This window comes from Drepanopeziza brunnea, assembly GCF_022702325.1.
Source record: "Drepanopeziza brunnea f. sp. 'multigermtubi' strain 214-2 chromosome Unknown ctg1, whole genome shotgun sequence".
NCBI lineage: Eukaryota > Fungi > Ascomycota > Leotiomycetes > Helotiales > Drepanopezizaceae > Drepanopeziza > Drepanopeziza brunnea.
The window spans coordinates 2,108,129-2,129,792 of record NW_027094064.1 but is presented as its reverse complement, the minus strand read 5'-3'; the positions used below and the strand labels follow the sequence as shown (position 1 = coordinate 2,129,792).

The following is a 21,664-nucleotide window of genomic DNA, read 5'->3' as shown; positions in this document are numbered from 1 at the left end:
GTTCCGCGCTCATTTTGATAGCCGAGGCAATTACTTAGTGTGTTCTTGAGTGCCTGAGGCAAGCGGACACTTCCCGAAAAAAAAAACAAAAAAAAAAACGAAAAAAAAACTCTTCAAAGAAAGGGCCCTATGAGGGAGGAGGAGGGTAAAAGAGAAGGGAGGCCCAGGCGATTATACTTGATTTAAAATAGATCTGATCTGTATACGCGCACCGACAGAATTTCATCAAACTGCCAATATAATAAGCCTGGCGACTTCGAGCTTTGCGCGGAACTAATATGTCCCATTCTCTCTCTCTCTCTCTCTCTCCAAAAAACGCCTTCTAGATGCAACATCTCCATACTCCGGTCTCCGTAAATAAAAAAAGACATTATCTGTTCCTCTTGAACGCCTACTATACAACGAGTCTATCCTCTCTATCCATGCTCTAGGCCCCAATCTCGCTGTCCTCGTCGCTGAGATCAACCGACTTTCTTCTGGTCTCCTCCCGCATCTCGCGGTACGTACTCCAGCTCAGCAGCAGGAAGGCTGCGATGATCAAAAGCCCGCCCAAGATGGCGGCTGGGCTCAGCGGGACTCCCGTCCATGCCCAGTCTACGATGGCGACGAGGAAGATGGTGAGGAGCGCGGCTACACTGCTCAACACGGGGCTGGTCAGGGAAATCAGGACGAGGAAAGAGCCGGAGAAGGTGGCGTTGGCGAGCACGGAGATGCTGAGCAACCACGCTGCTTCTCCGCGCGGGAATTCAAACTTCTCGATTCCAGTGATGTGCAGGATCGGGAGAGGGATCCAGAGGACGAGCAGGGTGAACGTGCCGATCAGGGAGCCGAATGTGTTGGCGAATACCATACCGCGGCCTGGACTGGTCCCTTCCGGTGGACAGGCGAGTTTCTTGTACAGGACCTCGTAGAAGCCGTATAAAACGCTGCCAACGCCGATAATGAGGTTTCCGGCTACGCGGTTACTAGCTTCCTGGCTCGGATCTCCACCGCCTACTGAACCGCCGGACTTCCCGCCGTGCTTCGTTGGGGCCGCGTCTCCGTAAGCGACGATAAGGACTCCGATGATGGCTACTGCTACTGCAAATGACTTATCCAAGCGCAATTTCTCTTTGAGAAGGGGCACGGAGAAAGCATAGGCGAAGAAAGCAGAGGCATTGTAGATTGCTGTCAAGTCTGATGGCGAAGTCAGGTTAACTGCCACGTACCAGGAGCCACCTGCTACTGTCAAGGCGCAAGTTACCAGTGCTGTCTTTCGGAGCATGTATGGCACAGGTGAGTGTTGGTTCCGAGGCACCGATAGTTCCTGCGTCTCGACCATTTGTGCGGTTGTTCGCACAAGGTAGATGTGTCTACGCCAGAAGGTTTCCCAGGGCATCTTCCAATTTTGGAGTCGGAGGATCAGGAGCTGGGATGGCCATAGTAAAGACCAGGACCCGTGTGTAAAATATCTATTCCTACCATCAGTATTTTTCATCATAATAAGTCCGTCCCCTTCCCAATTTTGCTTGGGCTTGATGGGCAGAGGTGCCACGTACAGCATGCAATAAGCCTTATTCCACCCCAACTCATGCTGGATATAAACCGCCGTCTCCGTCTGAATCACAAAACTGACCAAGCTCAACCCCAAAAAGAACGCCGCGTAAGTGTATTTCTTCCTTGTCGCCAGCTTAGCTTGTGTATCCGGACTCCTGCTCCTCATTGTCGACCGCCTAGGGAAAGGTGGCCTCTCACCCCCAGGCGAATCCGGCGCATTGTCGTACCCCGTCCTCCCTCTATCCTCGTCGTCTTTCCCCAGCAGCGGCTGATGCGAGTGACCATCCGCAGGCCTGTGGAGAGGCGATCTGCTGTCCCCCATATCGTCCTCGGAGTCAAGGTCGCTGAGGAAGTCGTCCGGAGCCTCTAATTTCCCCTGGGGCTTCTTCTTGGCCGTACTGTGAGGCACAGACTCCCTCGACGTGGCCCTTGACGATGTGCGGGATACTGGACGTTGGTAGGGCGCGGCGAAGGCTACGTGTTGGACATGAAGATTCGCGGGTAGTCTTGGGGGTGTATGAGACATTCACGCGGTTTGGGGGAGGGACGGAGATATGTACTTTGTTTGTAGTGTAGGTCTGAGCTGGGCGAGGCTGGCAATAGGTGGGATGCTTGCAACCAGGCTAGGCGTTCAAGGGACCTCGTGGGCGGTGTTTAGGCGTCGGCGTTTCAGTGGTTGTTGATATTCCTTAGGTAGGCGGGAGTGTTTTGGAGCGAGTTGGCGTGACCGTTTAAGTTTTGCTGGCAACGAATTCGGTGCAGGGTTCTCCACACCGACGATGGATAAGATAAGTATTGAAGTTTCGCATCACTCCATTAATAGATATACCATGTACCATACACCATATACCATATATATTCCATTGCTGTTAACCTGTAGTGACATATTTTATTCGTGTACTTCGTGTCGTGAGATTTGAACAAAAGAAAAAAAGAGTTAGCTCAGCCTTTGCCGCCCTCAGATTAAAGTATTCTTAACGCGGCAATCTCGTTGGAAATGAAAGCTGGTAGTTTTTTTTTCTCCACAGGCTAAAATGACAGCCGCCTTCTAAATTTCCCCTCTACAGTAGAGGAAATGCAGCTCATCTATCGACAAATTGCTAGAAACTTATTATCTTGACTAGCGGCGTGGCAATTATCAAAGCGGATTCCTTGCACCTGGCATAAGAAACAGCTAACAAGTACGCAAATGGTAGAAGCTAATATCGATTTGTCATCCTTTATTGATGTTTCCTGGTATCAGAGTATTCTAAATGCTAGTCTGCCGATAGCCCGACCCAACCTGACCTACTACTATGTGGTATTTGAAAGGGGTCGTGGGAGCGAGAGGGCCACGCTATTGCAGAATGCTGCCAACCGCTACAGTGAAATATCTTTTCCATAGAATACCGGGTCCAAAAAAACCCCTATGCGCATGTTTATGTTAAGACTTTGATAGAGTTTATCATGAGCCGACCAGCAAGACATTGTGAAATTCGGATTCAATTTCATCCCTTTTATAACGATTGCGAACTTGAACAAGCGGTTTTGATATCGACTGATCAAATCGTCGCCGATCGATAATCATTGACATGTTAAAGAACGACTCTTAAGAAAGAAGAAATACGAAAGATATGGATTTGCGAGAGATGGAGTCGATTTCTACAAAATAAGCTATACTGAAGAAATAAGTATTGCATTACAGAGTTTATATTCTGCATCAGTCAAATGAATGATATTGACAACTCACTATCATATGAATATTTGAAACACCAGAGAAAGGAAGCGAAGAGCAGCTTCAGAGCATGCTGTCACTGAGAGAGACATGCTGCTGGAGAGGCATATTCTGAATCACCTGGTAGACAAGGACAATATGGGGATACAAGATGCGGATGGACTGCTCCCTGTGAGAGAAATATGCTCCACTGAAGCCCTTTGGACAATGTCACAGTCCATCCTCAACACTAGAGTCCTTCATGGGATCTTTAATGAAGCTTACCGGACAGCGGTCATCGCCTCGTTATATCCCTCACTCAAAGAGACAACTGAGGTATGGGTCGAAACTTTAGACATATCCAGCTTTCGCCACTCAGCCCTGGTTCCCGTATACATAATACTGATTTGGCTCCGATGGCAAATATTCAGAGCCCAGTTTTGATGGCAGTAAGCTAGCCGAGCCCAAACTCCGCGCTAAAACAGAAGCAAAGTAACAGCCCGTAGATTACAGATAATCCTTCTTACGGCTCGTCCTCGTATACTGATTCATTCTCCACTCGACATCTCCATCCTTATTCTCCAGCGTGCCACCTCGGATCTCAAAACACCTCATCGTCATCCGAGGTCCGACCTCCGCCAGCTCTACACTCTGGTACCCAGTCCTTACAAACACATGGTGGCGGACCTCGATGCTATCCTCAATATTCTTGAATGTCACCACCCGGCTTCCGACTTTCGTCTTATTGGTAATGGCTTCTCGGGGCGGGAAAATATGCTTCAGGACTCTCACAATTCGTAATCCGAGCTTGGAGGTGAAGCCTTCAAAGATGAGGTGGGGGTAAGATTCGCTGACTGTACCACGCGAGGAGTTTGGAATATCGTGACGGAGTACGACGTTATGCAGGGAGAAGGAGACTGTGGGGCCGTGAGGGAAGTGCGACAATGTCAGGGCAGTCGGTACACCACGGTGTTCGTGCAGCAGAACAATATCTGTGAGACCTCCTGCTTGTGCAGAGGATACCAGATTTGGCAAAATGACATTTCCTCTGTTCAGGCGGATCGCAGTCGGAATGAGGAGCCTGATTTCTTTGGCGAACGACGAGAGACGTGTGGAGGGGTCGCGGGAGGTTGTTACGAGAACTCGGGGGTCAACGATTCCGGATAATTGGGCATACTCGTCATCTAGGTCCAAAGCCTCGCTGGCGCTCAAATCTGGTCGAGATTCATCGTACTTGTAGTCTTCGCGTAGCCTCTTATCGTTTGCAATCGCGGGGTCCAGAGGTTTGCCTGATGCCAGTGACGATCGTAGCTTTGCTCTCTTTTCTGATATCTCGGCATCTCGGAGAGTAACTGCTCGCCGGTAGATGTAATCTTTACGTTGGCGTTGGCGTTTTCTCTGTGGTGTTAAATCAGCGTCAGGTGTGGGCAATCGCACAAAGCATATAGAATGATCCAACTTACAATAGCGGTATTCATATCTGCGGGTGTGAGTTTACAATGGACGCAACTCAGAGCTCGCCAGCGTGTGAATGAAGGAGAAATATGAATTTTGGTCTGACCTGCCACTAGAGTCTTGGCGCTGATCGGCCCGCGCTAACAGTGCAACAAACAACCTACCTGATTTATTTGAATAAGTTATGTACCACTTATCTCATCCCTCATTCTCCAGACCACGACATCTCGATATCTACGACTTGCGGCATATTCGACGCTGTGTAAACTCAAGCTGGAAAGATATGACTTGAGAGATTCCTCGGTCTGTTGTGACAAACCCAAACCCGCACCCGACGCGCCACAAGGCTGCACTGCACCAACAGCCTACCGCACCAACTAAGAAACAAAAAGTAAGAGCCTCCTCTGCTCCAGCAACCGGCCCTCCGGCTCAATCGCGTACCTGCTCGTCGATACTGAGCTGCGACTACAAACGAATGCAAACCGGACTGGGTAGATGGAATTATTGAGTCTGAGTGCTAAAGTCTTTCTCCGGAAGACAAGAATTCCTCAGAATGGAGGGCGCCTTCACCCACCTCGGAAACCACCTTATCTCCGACTCTGCTGCTGCGATAAATGCCGGCGCAGATGATTTGTCGACCCTCGATCCAGATGAAGCACTCCTATATGGACAGTATGGAGGACGCGGCGGTCTGGGACCCAGCAGACGTAGGGACGATGACGATGATAACGCGACCGAAGTTTTCGACGATGACGACACTGAGAGCTTGATCAGTACGCCAACAACTGGGATGGAGACGATGGGCTTGAGAGGTTCCGATGAAGAGAAGGAGCTCCCAGCTCACGCTTGCGCGTGAGTTCTAGCAATCAAATGCTATTGGGTGCGGGCTGACTTGAAGTGTAGATACTGTGGGATCCACTCTCCGAGCTCTGTTGTGAAATGCCTGGGATGCACGAAATGGTTCTGCAGCGCCCGTGGTAATGCAACGTCTTCTCACATCGTCAATCATCTCGTCCGAGCTAGACACAAGGAGGTCCAGCTCCACCCGCTTTCGACCCTTGGAGATACCGTCCTGGAGTGCTATATTTGTGGCACCAAGAACGTCTTCCTCCTCGGTTTTATCCCCGCGAAGTCCGATACCGTCGTAGTCCTTCTTTGCCGCCAACCTTGTGCTTCTACGCCGTCCTCGAAGGACATGAGTTGGGATATTTCAAGATGGCAACCTTTGATCGAAGACCGCTCATTCCTCCCTTGGCTCGTACCGGTCCCTACGGATGCCGAACAGCTGCGCGCAAGACATCTCACTCCCCCTATGATTGCTAAGTTGGAGGAGATGTGGAAGGACAATGCTAGTGCCACCATCCAGGATCTCGAGAAGGCCGCTGGACTCGATGACGACCCTGCCCCGGTCCTACTTAAGTACGACGATGCATACCAATACCAAAATGTTTTTGGACCACTTGTCAAAATTGAAGCCGACTACGATCGCAAGTTAAAGGAGGCGCAATCTGAGGACGGTCTGATTATTCGATGGGACTACGGTCTGAACAACAAACATCTGGCGAGCTTCGTTTTGCCCAAGATTGAGTTGGGCGATGTCAAGCTGGCAGTGGGAGATGAGATGCGCCTCAAGTACAAAGGAGAGCTTCGACCTTTCTGGGAAGGAGTTGGATATGTCGTCAAGATCCCCAACAACCAGTCGGACGAGGTTACCATCGAGCTGCGAAAGGTTGGAAACGATAAATCTGTTCCTACAGAATGTACCCATAACTTCTCGGCCGACTACGTCTGGAAGGCCACTTCGTATGACCGCATGCAATTTGCTATGAAGACCTTTGCTATCGACGAGATGAGTGTATCCGGTTACATTTTCCACAAGCTTTTAGGTCACGAGGTTGCCGCGGCTCCCATGAAGATCCAGATGCCCAAGAAATTCACAGTTCCGGGACTTCCTGAGCTGAACAACAGTCAAATAAATGCGGTCAAGAGCGTCTTGCAGAAGCCTCTCAGTCTGATCCAAGGCCCTCCTGGTACTGGTAAGACCGTTACCTCTGCGACAGTCATTTACCACTTGGCCAAGGTCAATGGTGGTCAGGTTCTTGTCTGCGCTCCTTCAAACGTTGCTGTGGACCAGTTGTGTGAGAGAATCCACCGCACTGGCTTGAAGGTTGTCCGTCTCACCGCCAAGTCCCGCGAGGATGTTCAGTCGTCAGTTGGATTCTTGTCTCTCCATGAGCAGGTCCGCATGAACGACAGCAATCTGGAACTTACAAAGCTCTCTCAATTGAAGAGCGAACTTGGCGAACTCTCAAGTCAGGATGAGAAAAAGTTCAAGACCCTCACCCGGGGTGCTGAGCGTGAGATTCTAACCAATGCTGATGTCATTTGCTGCACTTGTGTTGGTGCTGGTGATCCCCGACTCGCGAAGATGAAGTTCCGAACTGTCCTTATTGACGAGTCTACTCAGTCCGCCGAGCCTGAGTGTATGATCCCTCTTGTCCTTGGTTGCAAGCAAGTCGTCTTGGTTGGAGATCATCAACAATTGGGCCCTGTCATTATGAACAAGAAAGCTGCCAAGGCCGGTCTCAACCAGTCGCTCTTTGAACGACTTGTCCAGCTGGGCCAAAATCCCATCCGCCTCGATGTCCAATACCGCATGCACCCTTGTCTTTCCGAATTTCCCTCAAACATGTTCTACGAAGGATCCCTCCAAAATGGTGTCACCATGGTCCAGCGCATTCGCTGCGACGTCGATTTCCCATGGCCAGTCAGCGACACTCCTATGATGTTCTGGTCTAACCTTGGCAATGAAGAAATCTCAGCATCCGGAACCTCTTATCTCAATCGTACTGAGGCTTCCAATGTTGAGAAAATTGTTACTCGTTTCTTCAAGGCTGGCGTTCAACCCGCAGACATTGGTGTCATCACTCCCTACGAAGGTCAACGCAGTTACGTTGTCAGCTCCATGCAGAACACCGGTACCTTCAAGAAGGAGAACTACAAGGAGATTGAAGTTGCCTCCGTTGACGCTTTCCAGGGTCGAGAGAAGGACTTCATTGTTCTGTCATGCGTTAGATCCAACGATCACCAAGGTATCGGTTTCTTAAGCGATCCTCGTCGTCTCAATGTTGCTCTTACTCGTGCCAAGTACGGTCTTGTCATCCTTGGCAACCCCAAGGTTCTCTCCAAGCACCCATTGTGGCATCACCTGTTGTTGCATTTCAAGGAGCGCGATTGCCTGGTCGAAGGCCCTCTCTCGAACTTGCAGACCTCCCTGTTGCAATTCAGCCGCCCAAAGAGTACCTATCGCGGTCCTCAGCGTTACCAGATGTCCCACGCCTCTTTCAACGGACGCTCCGGCACAAATGGCAAGGCTCCCCGTGACTTTAGCGACGCCGGCTCGATGATGGGCTATGTTCCTGACGATGTTTCCTCGGTTCACTCTTCTGCTCTCGGAGGCGCCGGTCTCGGCTCGGCCTACCCTCAGATGTTCTCCCAGTTTGCCCCTGAAAGTTGGCCCAATCTTCCCGGTCTTGATCTTCGCGTCCGTTCCAGCGGTCAGAAGGGCCGAGGTCGTCCTGCTGAGAGCGTTGCTGGCGAATCCATTGCCGCTAGCGAGCTTACCGATACCACCAGCAGCGTCGTCGACGGCAAGGGTATTGGCCAAGGTGGCGTCAGCCTTGGCGGAGGGGAACCTGCCCAAAAGCAGACCAGCTTGAATCAGTCCGATCGCTTGAAGCGTTACGTCGAGTCTGGAGGTCGCATTGCCGACTATAAGAATGGCGGCGACGCAGGCAGCGTCTTCGGAAGCAGCTCCTTGTTGGGCGGCCGTCGCCTTGAGGACGACGAAAAGAGTGTTTCCACTGCGTTTGCGAGTCAAATCGGAGGTGGCTATGATTGATCGACATCTATATTGTCCGTATAAATTTCCGGACATGGACTTTTGATGACCGATATTACGGTTACCCTGAGATGGATTACTCGCAGCCTGCTGCGCCCTATCTGTCGCCCGGTACCCTGATCTCGTCGATCGATTACGACTGGCCACTGACGACCACCTACCTATTGGGGCTGCTTCATGTCACCTGCATACGCGGCGGCACCAAACGCATGCCCATGCGACCGTCAATGTCTGAGGGAGGCTCATTGGACCCCATGGAATGTGCCTGGGGATAGACAAAATGTTTTTGTGGTTGCTGCTTTTTGAGATGGTGGAGAATGGATGGCTGTTGCACGGATATGCTATTACTGTAGCCATCTTGTTGAAGATTTGCGCATTTGAGTCGCTGTATGTAGCCGGGATGTTGCCATACTTTACTTTTTTCAAGTAAAGTTTTGGTATCGGGGACGGTCCTGGTTGCTCCGCAGGCATGTCAAATATTGTTGCTACTCTAGCCAAGCCAATCAAACTCATTGCCGCTGTGTCTTGTAATTGTAAGAATGAAATGTTTCAATGTTGGCACTGTGTGTGATTCCGCCTTTGAACCTGAGACTCAAGTGAGTCCCAGCCGACCCTGGAACCTTTAAATGTCAGGGCTATCTCTAGAACGATCTTTCTGCTCTTTGTGCTGCTGGCCTTAATTTCAACTCTAGCACCCCAACCGTACAACTCACCAAAGGTCACTTCACTAAGCTCGACAAAAAACGCAAAATGCCACCTCCCGGTTCAACAGCACCTCCACCTCCAAGCCTAGCAGCGCCTCACACTGCTGCACCCCTTCCCTCCTCCTCCTCCTCCCATTCCCAAACTCCCAAGCCACCACCGCCACGTCCCTACCCTTGGACGGCCCCAATTTCCACCCCATACCCCTATCGCCGCCTCGAATCGGCGAAATGCAACCTCACGCCGGCCGAAGACTGGGAGATCCTCCAAGCTCCTCCCCACGTGCGGTTCCAGATCCCCGGCGAATATGAGGCACCGCTGTTCTGCGAGAGGGATTTTCCGCTCCTGCCGCGGCGGCCGGTCGTCAGATTGCCGGGTTTGGGGCGGGGTTGGAGTCGAGGTGGAGTCGAGGGTTTGTGCGGTAGTTGGCGTTGGCGTTAGGGTTGGCTTTGCTCTGGGGGGGAAGGGGAGAGGAGGGGGTCTACGGGGTTGGTGGAGGAGATGAAGGGGGATGGGAGGGGGTTTGAAGCGCGGGTGGGGGATGGAGGGGGTGGGAAAGGAGAGGGGAGTGATGAAGGTGCTGGGACGATGAAGGGGGTCTTGAGGACAGTGGCTGGGGGGTGGTGATGGGGGGTTGGGTTCGGAGGGGAGATCTTGAGACGGTCGAGGTGGGTGATGGGGGGAGGTAGTGGAGGGTAAGTTGGATCGTGGAAAAGGGCATGGGAAAGTTAGGCTTGGTGTATCGATTGGTATGGTGGAGCGCTGCTCCGAGATTCGTGATACTCGGCATTTTGATTTGACCGGTCGAATTGTTAAGCTGGAGAAATTCCGAAGTTCGGTTATTGAAGAGAAGGCAGGGAGAAGATTGTTTGGTCGAGGTGTTGTGTCCATGGTCAATTTGGAACCGCGACGAGAGGAGACTGTCGTCCATAATCACAGCTCCTCATAATTAAGTGTAATGGAAACTTTCCTTTCCTGGGGGACAGTTTTGGCATAATGAAGAACACTGAGTGAATGTGAGCGAGATTAAAAATTATATAAGTCGGTCAGGCATAGCGCGCTTCCTCGGTCCAGAATATTTGTCTCTGTAACCTTGCTTTAAACGGTATTGATTGGAATCTGTAATCACTAACTGAAATGAATTGAAGGTGTTGGCCGGCTTCGATAGGTATCATTGTCAATGGTAACGATTCCAACATTAAGGAGATATCAACCGGAAATCAAAGTCATTGGATTATGGTACTTGATGATACCAGACTCTTTTGAGATAGAGAGTGTTGTCCGAGGAAATGGAACTTGAATCCGATCATGGTATATATTTAAGAATTGTGTATATTTGATAAGACGAAGTGAAGAAAGGAGTGAAGGGAGAGGATTGAAAAAAGCTTAAGGATGTGGGCGGGCTTAGCGTGCCTGCTTAACTTAAAGCTGCTTAGCGCCTGCTCGGCTCCCAACGTCGCTAATTTTTGTGCTCTCATCATCAGTACATATATATACCTATATATTATAGATATATATACACATATACGTACATAACAAGTACAAGTACCTGACAATAAATGAAGGACTCACGCCTTCCTATGGGATCATCAGATCCGGTATCATTTACATGTAATTGCTCGGCATCAAATGCCAATGATGGCCTCGTACTTCTTTTCTACCGCTATTTCGCCGCCTTCCCTCCTTTGCCCGCGTCGTCCCATGGTCTCGCGGGAGATCCGTCCCATCTAGCCTCCTTCCATACAAGCAGTACGCAAATGCTCAACTTGGGAGGCAAGATACGCATTGCGAAAGAAGGCTTCAACATCACTGTTGGGGGCACAAAAGCAGCAATTGAGGAGTACATGTACAAATGTCAAAGTCACTGGTCATTCTCAGGACTTGATCTTTCTACCCCCGAAAAGCAACAAGCATACTTCAAACCGACCTCGGGAGGCTGCGCCTGCGTATTTGGTGGCTCTCCAGCCAGCGTGCGGGTTACCTCTGAGATTACCCCAATGGGCGTGACGAACTATCTTCCAGCCAAATGGGATGAGGTTATAAGTTTGAGCCCAGAGGAGTTCCATGAGAGGTGCCATAATGACCCAGATATTTTGCTTCTGGATGTTCGCAATCATTACGAATCCCGAATAGGATACTTCGTCGACCCCAAGACCGGAGAACCTGCACTGAGACCACCTATAAGGCGGTTCTCGCAGTGGCCGCAGTATGTTAAGAAGCAGATGAGAGGATCGGACAATGGTCGAGGCCTCGGAAAGAGGCACATCATGACCTATTGCACCGGAGGAATCAGGTGCGAGAAAGGAGCCCGGTTTTTGCAGGAAAACATGGAAAAGAGGGATGGCGACAAAGTGTGTACTTTGGAAGGAGGAATTGCTGCTTATTTGACATGGGTGGAACAGGAAATTTCTGAGGGAAGAAAAACCCCGGAGGACTCCCTATTTCGAGGCAGGAATTACGTGTTTGATTCGAGAGGCTCGACTGGGCTGGATTCAGGTGTGGCGATGACACCAGTATCAAGCTGTCACGGTTGTGGAAGTGCTTCTGACAGGCTGAGCAAGTGTCGCTCGGTGAGATGCCACCTGGTGCTCGTAGTTTGCGACGATTGCGAATCAGGTGACCCACGATGTTGCCCAAGCTGTCACGAATACGAAAAGCAATATCTTAGCGACGAGGTTGTCGACAAGAACGCACCAAAACTGATGTGTGATTGTGAAAAGGAAAGAGAGGCTATGCTTTGGGGGACAGAGAACGAACGCGTACCACGAAGACAAGGCTGGAAGAAGGCAATGAAAGCTGGACGAGATGCTAGTGGTATCAATATTCAGATCAAGACATTTGATTGAATTAAAGATTCTTGTTCCAGGAAATTCAGGGCCACTTCAACGAATTTTCAGTGACAGGATGGTCTCGATGCCGTATAGTTATGGCAGAGCGAAGGTCGGATGCTGAAACCAGAAGGCTACCCGCAGATTATAAATATTCTCACCTTCGGTGTGCTAAGCTTCAAAGTTACCTAGAGAAGGCATTAAGCACAAGTGCAATCACTTCCTCAACATCTTCGCTCAAAATACAACCGGCAGCTCTCCGATACCCAAATCCTTCTTCGGAGGGGAATAGTTCACCTTCGCAAATGCAACTGCCAGCTTCAGATTTGGAAGCTTCTGCCATAGCGTAGCTATCCCAAATTAGTTGAACTCAACCATGTGGTAAGAAACTCACCAAAAACGATCTCCAATTCCGCTCTAGCCAGCCATTCGGCCACACATCGATGAGCACCCCATCCGTAACCTAATGCTTCCTCGCTACCCCTGACACGCTTCATGTCAAACTCATTCGCCGTCGGTCCAAACACCTCCTCATCGCGGTTACCACTCTGTGTTGCCGCGATGATGCCTTCTCCGGCTTTGATCAACTTCCCACCATACACAACATCCTCTTTCGCCACCCTTTTCGTCGCCAGCGCAGAAGCAGTATGGAATCTACACAACTCCTCCACGAATGGCGCGGCCCACTTCTCCGGATCCCGCTTCAACTCCTCGAGCTGAGCCGGATGTTGGAGAAGCGTGACCACACCAAGGGCAATCATCGAGACCATGGTAGCATTTCCCGCAATGAGCAACAGAAAGGCAATTTGTACCACGTCTGCCTGCGTCAAGTGGCCAGGAAGAAGCTGCTCGGCCACCAGAAGAGAGATTAAATCTGATTGTGGCTCGGCCAGATGGGTTGTTACCAGGCCATCCATGTAGGATAGGAGCGCAGCGTTGGCGTTCGAAGCTTCGGTCGCGGTCCCGGAGCCATTGGAACGGATCGCCGCAAAGTTTGTGAGTTTCGGGAGGTCAGCGAGAGGGACACCGAGAATGCTATAGATCGTCTGTCAACTCATTCTTAGTTATTGGTTGTGTACATGTTTGCCTTCTGTCTTGGGAGCACTTTGGCGGCTTACGTATGATGGAACTGGAAGTGCAAACTTTTCCACGAAATCGAAGGGCTCGGCGCCGCCCAATGCAATCACTTTGTCGAGGAGAGAATTGACGGTCTTCTGGATCTGTGGACGCATGCTGTCAATATGCTGCTTGGTGAAGACGGACTCGACCATGCTCCTCTGCTGCATGTGTTGTGGTGGGTCCATGTCAACGAAGGTTGGCTTGTTCTTCGCCGCTTCTTTGCCTCCAGCTGAAAGCTCGGGAAACCCAGGTCGGTTTCTTTGCTACTCTCTCGTCAGTTTGGTCCCATCATCTCTTCTCTAGTCTTATCGTGGAACCTTTGAAAGTCTCTCATCAGTCAATACAGCACAGATGTCCTTGTGCTTGACTACCAACCAAGCAATACTCCCATCGAAGAGCTCCACTTGCGAAACAGGATCCTTGGCTCGTAGTTGCGCATACTCAAGAGCAGGCTCTGTCCCAGATGGGCGAGCGAAGGGAAATCTGGGGGGTGTTCTCGTTGCGGAGCTCATGCTCATGGTTGAGTCCTGATTGCTACAGCCGAAGTTGGAAGTACTTGAATATGTCCTGTATGTATAGATCGATCGCGCAAGGAGAAGAGTACTGATCATTCACGCATTTCCTGGCTCTTATATACGCCCATCTTTCCGCGGAAGTCAGCTAGGACGGGGCTTCATGCTATTAGAACGCCTTCGCACCTCCCCACCAATGTCGCCGAAGCTCTCCAGCACCCTTTGCATCACCGGGCCCCAATCACGAACTTCACGTAAAAACTCCTACAACATATCTCTTCCCTCTTCACGAAGCCCCCACCCCTCCCCCTTTCATTGTCCAATCACACCCTTCACCCTTTCCAAAGCGTAGTTGTAACTTTTTGTAGAAACCACTGCCTCGTCATGCGGGAGAGGATGTCAGCACCGCACCGCAGCGCATTGCATATGCAATACCTCAGACACCTTAGCCATTAGGATCTTGAGCTTGGAGCTGCATGAGGTAGGTAGGCAGGAGGCTTTATCAGCAGGTGGGAACGTGAGTAAAGTGTTGGAGATGCTGATCGGATGGTTATTTGAGGAATGTTTATGCTGTGTGATATAAAGACATGCATAGATGCGGAGACTGCCCGAATGAACGTGGCTTTGGAAGGGCCCCTGCTGGATGGATTGAGGACAGAATGGTGTGGAAGTATTGACTCTCAATGGAGGCCAAATTTTTTTTACATAGATGCAGCCAAATGAAAGCTCCAAATAAGGTATCTTCACGAGTGGCACAGACATGATGGCTGACCATAATGTATACGGCTATGGCATCTAATCTCTGCCCATTCATCTACTGAATTTCTTCAAATGCGGACTGGAAGACTCTTTTCTAACAAGGCAGATCAGACTTCTAAAGGAGCAAGGCAGACTCGAACAAACCTCTCCCGCAAACCTGTTAGCGCAGCGTCACCTAGGTAGTTTGATCATCTCAGCTCCACCAAAGAGACCCTCATGCTTGTCTTGCATGCCCAAGCACCCTTTTCACTTCAAGGCCTTGGGAGAATATAGAACATCATCAGAAATCATATATCAAAGAAGGCAGACACAATTGATCAAAATTAACCTCTCTAAGCCATTTTCCTTCACTTCATGTTTACAAGCCAGGCATTCCTGAGAATACTATCACCCTTTTACCAATCCAAATCCTATCTCCCACCCAATATCCAAAGACGCAATACCTTTTAATACTACAAATATCATCCCTATTGCATCATCAAGCTTTCTTTATCCTCAATCACACAAGTAATACCCCTCCCATCCCCCCAAGATTCCAGCCCATCCCAAATTCACAACTCCCTTAAACCTCCGAACATTACCCGCTCAAAAAAATGTTTTCCTGTCAAGTATCGACGTAGCTGTTCGTTCCTCCATCAAAGCAAAGGTCGATTGGTTCAAAGGTAGTAACGCACCCGCTATATTCCCCTCTCCCATTTTGAGCAAGCAATTTTGGGCCTCCTTGAACGCGTTGCAGGACGTGGAGAGGGATGTTGTTGGGTGAGATTTGGGTTCGAGTCCCAAATTGACCAGATTTTTTTCCTTTTTGCTTCTTCCTCTCACTTTGGTTTTTGCTTTTCTACTTATTGTTTGTTTCTCTATATATTGCTCCGTTGGCGATTGGAAGGCTTGGTTGGAATCAATTGTTTTGAATAGGTTTTTTTGTATATGTGTGTGGGTGGGTCGGCTGTTTGTTTTTGTTTTTGTTTTTACCAAGAGGTTTTATTTTAAGCGAGGGGGAGTACTTTGAAAACGCTCGATGGATGGATGGATGGATGGATGGATGCCTCTTTTTCGTGACTAGGCAGCAGTGAGAGTGTTAAGAATGGAATCCTTGGATCAGAATCTCTCCCTTGTTCACAAGAACAGTTGCGATCGCGAGGCTGAGGCTTCAGAATGTGCTCATGATCATCAGATCGAGTCAGCTCAGTAATTCGAGCTGAATGTTCACTGCAAAATAAGCTACACCAGAGATATCGCTAAAGATGCCCATGGTATGGAGCAGCTTCTTCAATCTCTACCAAGCTTTTCCAAATGCATTCACTTTTCTTCGCATAATTTTCTATACCTGGTGCCTATTGCTTCCTCACCCACTTCAAGCTGTGTCTCAAGCGACCAAGGCTCATAATTACCAATCCCATTCCCAGTTTTGCTTCCAATCACCCTAAAACGTCACGTAGTCAGCCCGCCTCCCGCTCCATCACCCAATTCATCAGAAACAACGGCAAACCAGGACCCATGCTTCCGCCGGCGCTGCCATCACTCCCATACCCAAGCCCCAAATTACGCAAGAGAAAGCATAGCCATAATGGCTGAGAAAGCGCTAAAGGGAAAACATGTAGTGTGGTCAAGAGCTCGATTGCATGGCTTTTCAAATGTTTGTATAGCGAGTACCTGTGGCTTTTTGAAGCACCTGATCACTACGATGCAAATTCCGATGCCCTATGCCGGGTGATAAAAACGCCACTTAGATCGAGGAAATGGTGCAAGGGGAGCTGTGGATTTCACAGAGAAATATTAACCTGATGTTTGGGATCACCGCGGAGGACTTTTATCGCCGCGAGAGAGTTCCTACGGAAGCGTTGGAGGACTAGATGTCAACAATGAGCAAACCAGCCGAGGGAGAAGGTGAGGTTGGCGGTATATGGTCAGAACCAAGTGAACAAACAGCCTTTCTTCTTTTTCCTTTTCGCTGGAAAGATTCTATATGGAATGCCAGACCACTGTGGCTCTAATGCCGAGAATTGCATGTAGATCATCTCACCGGGACCGGGACATGGTCCGATTGTGGAGTGCATTTCTCCCGGGAAAAGTTAATTGGGCATTTTCTCTAATTTTTTTCTCCGAGACATTGTCCTACCTTTGCATCAGAATCTCGCGTCTTGCTCATCCAGTGTGGCCTCTAAAGGAGTGTGTACCGTACCTTTACTTTCTTCCTCAGCCACCAGAGAGCAGTCATCTTCCTTTACCCAACATCAATTGGCACCATCAAAATGATGGCATGTAGGTACGGAAAAGGGTTCACATAGTTACCCAGGATCTCGAAAAGAATATTGTTGACTCGAGATGAGCGAGAGGAACGAGGAGGTCAATGGTGAATAGTCGAGCACATGAGGCTCAAGCTAGCGCCCCCGCTATTCCAAATACTGATTAGCGTCCTAGCTCTGATTCAAGCATTACACTCGTCGCGACAGCTCGACCAGGAAACAACAAAACCCTTCTCCTGGCACCAACTACAACACGTCAGAAACCGTCCAACAACGCTTCGACCTATCCGCTGAGGATATACTTGACCTTGATGCAAGCGATCCCCAGTTCTTGAAGTCTCCCAGACTCTTGGGCGAGACGCGCTTCGAATCGCGAAAGGCGACAACCCTCTCACCTTTGACTCCGCGCAGCGACTTTTTCCACGATCACTGTCCCCTAGATCACGAACTCCCAACCCTTCAATTCCGGAATCTGGAACGAGCGCTACGATGGCGGATCAATACCAGGATGATTACGAGTACGAGCAGGAGGAAGACCAATTTGAGGAGGAGGAGGAGGATGACGGCATTACTGCTGAGGACTGCTGGATGGTCATCTCCTCTTTCTTCGAAGCCAAAGGCTTAGTTTCGCAACAGGTCGACTCCTTCGACGAGTTCGTCTCTACGACTATGCAGGAGCTGGTGGAAGAAAATTCCCAGCTCACCCTTGACCAGAATAACCCCCCGTCTGCGGACGAAAATCCGATCGCCCTGCGTCGATACGAAATCAAGTTTGGTACTGTTCTACTCTCGAGACCAGCGATGACAGAAGGCGATGGAACCACTCAAGTCATGCTGCCCCAGGAGGCCCGGTTGCGAAACCTCACATACTCGAGTCCTCTCTACCTCGAGATGACAAAGAATGTTTCGGTTGCCGTAGAGCGCAATGTTCCCCTCAACGAGCTCGATGACGAGCAAGAAGCAGAAATGGCAGCTACCGGGATCCATCCAACGCGCCTAGTTTGGGAAGACGAGGATGGGAGGGAGGCCGGCCCGGACAAGATTGAGCCAACTCCGGACCGAGTATTTATTGGAAAGTTGCCGATCATGCTCAAGTCGAAGTACTGCATATTGAAAGACCTTGACGAGGATGATCTTTATGCTTGGAACGAGTGCCCATACGATCAAGGAGGATATTTCATTATCAACGGCTCCGAGAAAGTCCTGATCGCACAAGAGCGCAGTGCCGCCAACATTGTGCAGGTGTTCCAAAAGTCGCTCCCCAGTCCGACACCGTATGTCGCAGAGATTCGAAGTGCTCTCGAGAAAGGCTCGCGCCTCATCTCGCAGATGTCCATCAAGCTTTTTTCGAAGGGTGACGGTGGGAGAGGTGGTTTCGGTCAAACCATCAAGTCGACATTGCCATATATCAGAGCCGATGTCCCAATCGCAGTGGTCTTCCGTGCCCTTGGTGTCGTCTCCGACGAAGACATCTTGAACCATATCTGCTATGATCGCAACGATACCCAAATGCTGGAGATGCTCAAGCCATGTATCGAGGAAGCTTTCGTCATCCAGGATCGCGAAGTCGCTTTGGATTTCATTGGGAAGCGTGGACAAAATTCAACTCTGACCCGTGACAAGCGTGTCAAGTATGCTCGCGACATAATGCAGAAGGAGCTGCTTCCGCACATCTCGCAATCGGAGGGCAGTGAGACCCGGAAGGCTTTCTTCTTGGGATACATGGTCCACAAGATGCTTCAGTGCGCCCTTGGACGTCGGGAGACTGATGACCGAGATCATTTTGGAAAGAAGCGCTTGGATCTTGCTGGTCCTCTTCTAGCAAAGCTTTTCCGTGGCCTGTTCCGCAGATTGACCTCAGACGTCTACAAATACCTGAAGTTGTGCGTTGAGAACAACAAGGAGTTCAATCTCGCGCTTGGTGTCAAGGCTACCACAATGACGAACGGACTCAAGTACTCGCTGGCTACTGGTAACTGGGGCGACCAAAAGAAGGCCGCGAGCTCGACCGCCGGTGTCTCTCAGGTTCTCAACAGATACACTTTCTCCTCCACGCTTTCCCACCTACGTCGCACGAACACTCCTATCGGTCGTGACGGTAAGATTGCGAAGCCTCGTCAACTTCATAATACCCATTGGGGCTTGGTATGTCCGGCCGAGACTCCTGAAGGCCAAGCCTGTGGTCTGGTGAAGAACTTGGCACTCATGTGCTATGTTACGGTCGGTACACCCAGCGATCCCATCATCGAGTTCATGATTCAACGTAACATGGAAGTTCTGGAGGAATATGAGCCTTTAAGGTCCCCCAATGCTACCAAGGTCTTTGTCAACGGTGTATGGGTTGGCGTTCATCGCGACCCGGGCCATCTCGTCAAGACAGTCCAGCACTTAAGAAGATCACATCTGATCTCTCACGAAGTCTCCTTGATTCGTGATATTCGAGACAGAGAATTCAAGATCTTCACGGATGCTGGACGAGTTTGTAGACCTCTCTTTGTTGTGGACAACGACGTTGAGAGCCCCAACAAGGGCAACCTGGTACTCAACAAAGACCACATCCGAAGATTGGAAGAGGATCAGCACCTCCATGCTAACACGGACCCGGCGCTCAAGGATGAGCTTTACTTCGGCTTCCAGGGCCTCATCAACGAGGGTGTGGTCGAGTATGTTGATGCCGAGGAAGAGGAGACGATCATGATTGTCATGACGCCAGAGGATCTGGATATCTCGCGCCAAATCCAGGCCGGTTACAAAATCCGCCCCGATAATAGCGGAGATCTGAACAAGCGTGTCAAGGCTCCAGTGAACCCTACAGCACACATTTGGACTCACTGCGAAATCCATCCGAGTATGATACTGGGAATATGTGCAAGCATTATTCCATTCCCAGATCATAACCAAGTAAGTAATTTGGTTTATCGCATGGCTCTTGTAATGCTAACCAAATTAAGTCTCCTCGTAATACCTACCAGTCTGCCATGGGTAAGCAAGCTATGGGAGTCTTCCTCACAAACTACGACGTGAGAATGGACACCATGGCGAACATTCTCTATTACCCTCAGAAGCCCCTTGCAACCACTCGCTCTATGGAGTTCCTGAAATTTCGAGAACTTCCTGCAGGTCAAAATGCCATTGTCGCTATTGCTTGTTACTCCGGTTACAACCAAGAAGATTCGGTCATTATGAACCAGAGTAGTATTGATCGTGGGATTTTCCGAAGTTTGTTCTACCGTGCCTATACCGATCAGGAGAAGCGCATTGGCATGAACGCCCTGGAATCATTCGAGAAGCCCTACAGAAATGACACCATGAAACTAAAACAAGGTACATATGACAAGTTGGATGAGGACGGACTTGTCGCTCCGGGTGTTCGTGTGTCAGGAGACGATATCATCATTGGGAAGACAGCGCCATTGCCGGCAGACAGCCAGGATTTTGGAATACGAAACAAGGCCCATACTAAGCGCGATGCATCAACACCTCTGAGGAGTACTGAAAACGGTATCGTCGACCAGGTCCTCCTTACCACCAACTCCGAGGGTCAGAAGTTCGTCAAGGTTCGTATGAGAACAACCAAGATTCCCCAGATTGGTGACAAGTTTGCCTCTCGTCACGGACAGAAGGGTACCATTGGCATCACATACCGTCATGAGGATATGCCTTTCACGTGCCAGGGTATCGTGCCCGATTTGATTATCAACCCCCACGCCATCCCTTCCCGAATGACAATTGCCCATTTGATCGAGTGTCAGCTGAGTAAGGTCTCGACTCTTCGCGGTCTCGAGGGAGACGCTACGCCATTCACAGAAGTTACGGTGGACTCGGTTTCCAAGCTTCTCCGAAACCATGGATACCACTCTCGTGGTTTTGAGATCATGTACCACGGACACACTGGGAGAAAGATGATGGCTCAAGTCTTCTTGGGTCCAACCTACTACCAACGTCTCCGCCACATGGTCGACGACAAGATTCATGCTCGCGCCCGAGGACCCCTCCAGATCCTGACTAGACAGCCGGTGGAAGGTCGTGCTAGGGATGGTGGTCTGCGTTTCGGAGAAATGGAGCGTGATTGCATGATTTCTCACGGAGCCGCTTCATTCTTAAAGGAGAGATTGTTTGAGGTGTCGGATGCCTTCAGAGTCCATGTGTGTGACATCTGTGGACTGATGACTCCGATCGCGTAAGTGATTCCTCTTGCCTTCTGGAGTTTAACGGAATCTGACCTTGATTAGCAAACTCTCAACCCAATCCTTCGAATGCAGACCATGCAAGAACAAGACCAAGATCTCGCAAATCCACATGCCATACGCCGCGAAGCTGCTCTTCCAAGAACTGGCGTCGATGAATATCGCAGCTCGGATGTTCATCACGAGATCTGGGATTTCAGTTCGCTAGGAGGCTGCGAGAGGGGGTGTAAGAATGTATAGAACGATCATGGCATGGATGAAATGATGGTGGAGGGGTGACGAATCTTTGCATATATCGGCGTTTGGGAACTGAGCCAGCAGAATGAGCGCCTCTGGAACAAAGAGGACGGGCTTGCAGCTGCATATTTGGGTTGCGTTTGTGCAGCGAGCGAGGGGTTGGTTGCCAGGCAGAGCGGTTCTTATTTCCCCCTTCTGTGGCACTTTGCATGTGGATGCAAAGTGGCTTGTAATGATATTCAGATCGTTAATTTTGGCGAGATGATGATGGTAGAGAGAGAAGGGTAGGGGAGGCTGGGATGGAAATCAGAAAATACAGGGGAGGATGGGATAATGCAGAGATTTGGCCAGGCATATTTCTGTTTACTGGCTACCTGCAGACATGCATGCCTCTTTTTTTGGTATTGCAGATGCTGAGTGAGACAGACCTCTTTCGCTCTTTTGAGACATCCTTACACTTGCTTTTCCTTCCGTTTGTCTCTGGTTTCT

At 50.0% G+C, this 21,664-nt stretch overlaps 6 protein-coding genes across 6 annotated transcripts; 3 read left to right on the top strand and 3 right to left on the bottom strand.

The window, feature by feature from the left end:
- Nucleotides 1–427: 427 nt before the first annotated feature.
- On the bottom strand, nt 428–2,062 carry L3040_000376 (uncharacterized protein; the record flags this gene model as incomplete). The annotated part of the gene is made up of 2 exons (XM_007292503.1): nt 428–1,451; nt 1,539–2,062. The coding sequence occupies 2 exons, from the start codon at nt 2,060–2,062 to the stop codon at nt 428–430; spliced, it is 1,548 nt and encodes a 515-aa protein (XP_007292565.1).
- A 1,674-nt stretch (nt 2,063–3,736) lies between these two features.
- L3040_000375 (uncharacterized protein) lies at nt 3,737–4,707 on the bottom strand (the record flags this gene model as incomplete). Its single annotated transcript, XM_007292504.1, has 2 exons — nt 3,737–4,627; nt 4,693–4,707. The coding sequence occupies 2 exons, from the start codon at nt 4,705–4,707 to the stop codon at nt 3,737–3,739; spliced, it is 906 nt and encodes a 301-aa protein (XP_007292566.1).
- Nucleotides 4,708–5,237: 530 nt separating this feature from the next.
- Nucleotides 5,238–8,585, top strand: L3040_000374 (uncharacterized protein; the record flags this gene model as incomplete). Its single annotated transcript, XM_007292505.1, has 2 exons — nt 5,238–5,536; nt 5,588–8,585. 2 exons carry the CDS (start codon nt 5,238–5,240, stop codon nt 8,583–8,585), a joined length of 3,297 nt encoding a protein of 1,098 aa, XP_007292567.1.
- Nucleotides 8,586–11,044: 2,459 nt separating this feature from the next.
- Nucleotides 11,045–12,133, top strand: L3040_000373 (uncharacterized protein; the record flags this gene model as incomplete). Its single annotated transcript, XM_007292506.2, has 1 exon — nt 11,045–12,133. One exon carries the CDS (start codon nt 11,045–11,047, stop codon nt 12,131–12,133), a length of 1,089 nt encoding a protein of 362 aa, XP_007292568.2.
- A 219-nt stretch (nt 12,134–12,352) lies between these two features.
- L3040_000372 (uncharacterized protein) lies at nt 12,353–13,752 on the bottom strand (the record flags this gene model as incomplete). Its single annotated transcript, XM_007292507.1, has 4 exons — nt 12,353–12,465; nt 12,510–13,161; nt 13,234–13,497; nt 13,552–13,752. 4 exons carry the CDS (start codon nt 13,750–13,752, stop codon nt 12,353–12,355), a joined length of 1,230 nt encoding a protein of 409 aa, XP_007292569.1.
- Nucleotides 13,753–17,240: 3,488 nt separating this feature from the next.
- Nucleotides 17,241–21,146, top strand: L3040_000371 (uncharacterized protein; the record flags this gene model as incomplete). The annotated part of the gene is made up of 3 exons (XM_066155127.1): nt 17,241–19,652; nt 19,703–20,931; nt 20,984–21,146. 3 exons carry the CDS (start codon nt 17,241–17,243, stop codon nt 21,144–21,146), a joined length of 3,804 nt encoding a protein of 1,267 aa, XP_066013180.1.
- Between the last annotated feature and the right edge of the window lie 518 nt (nt 21,147–21,664).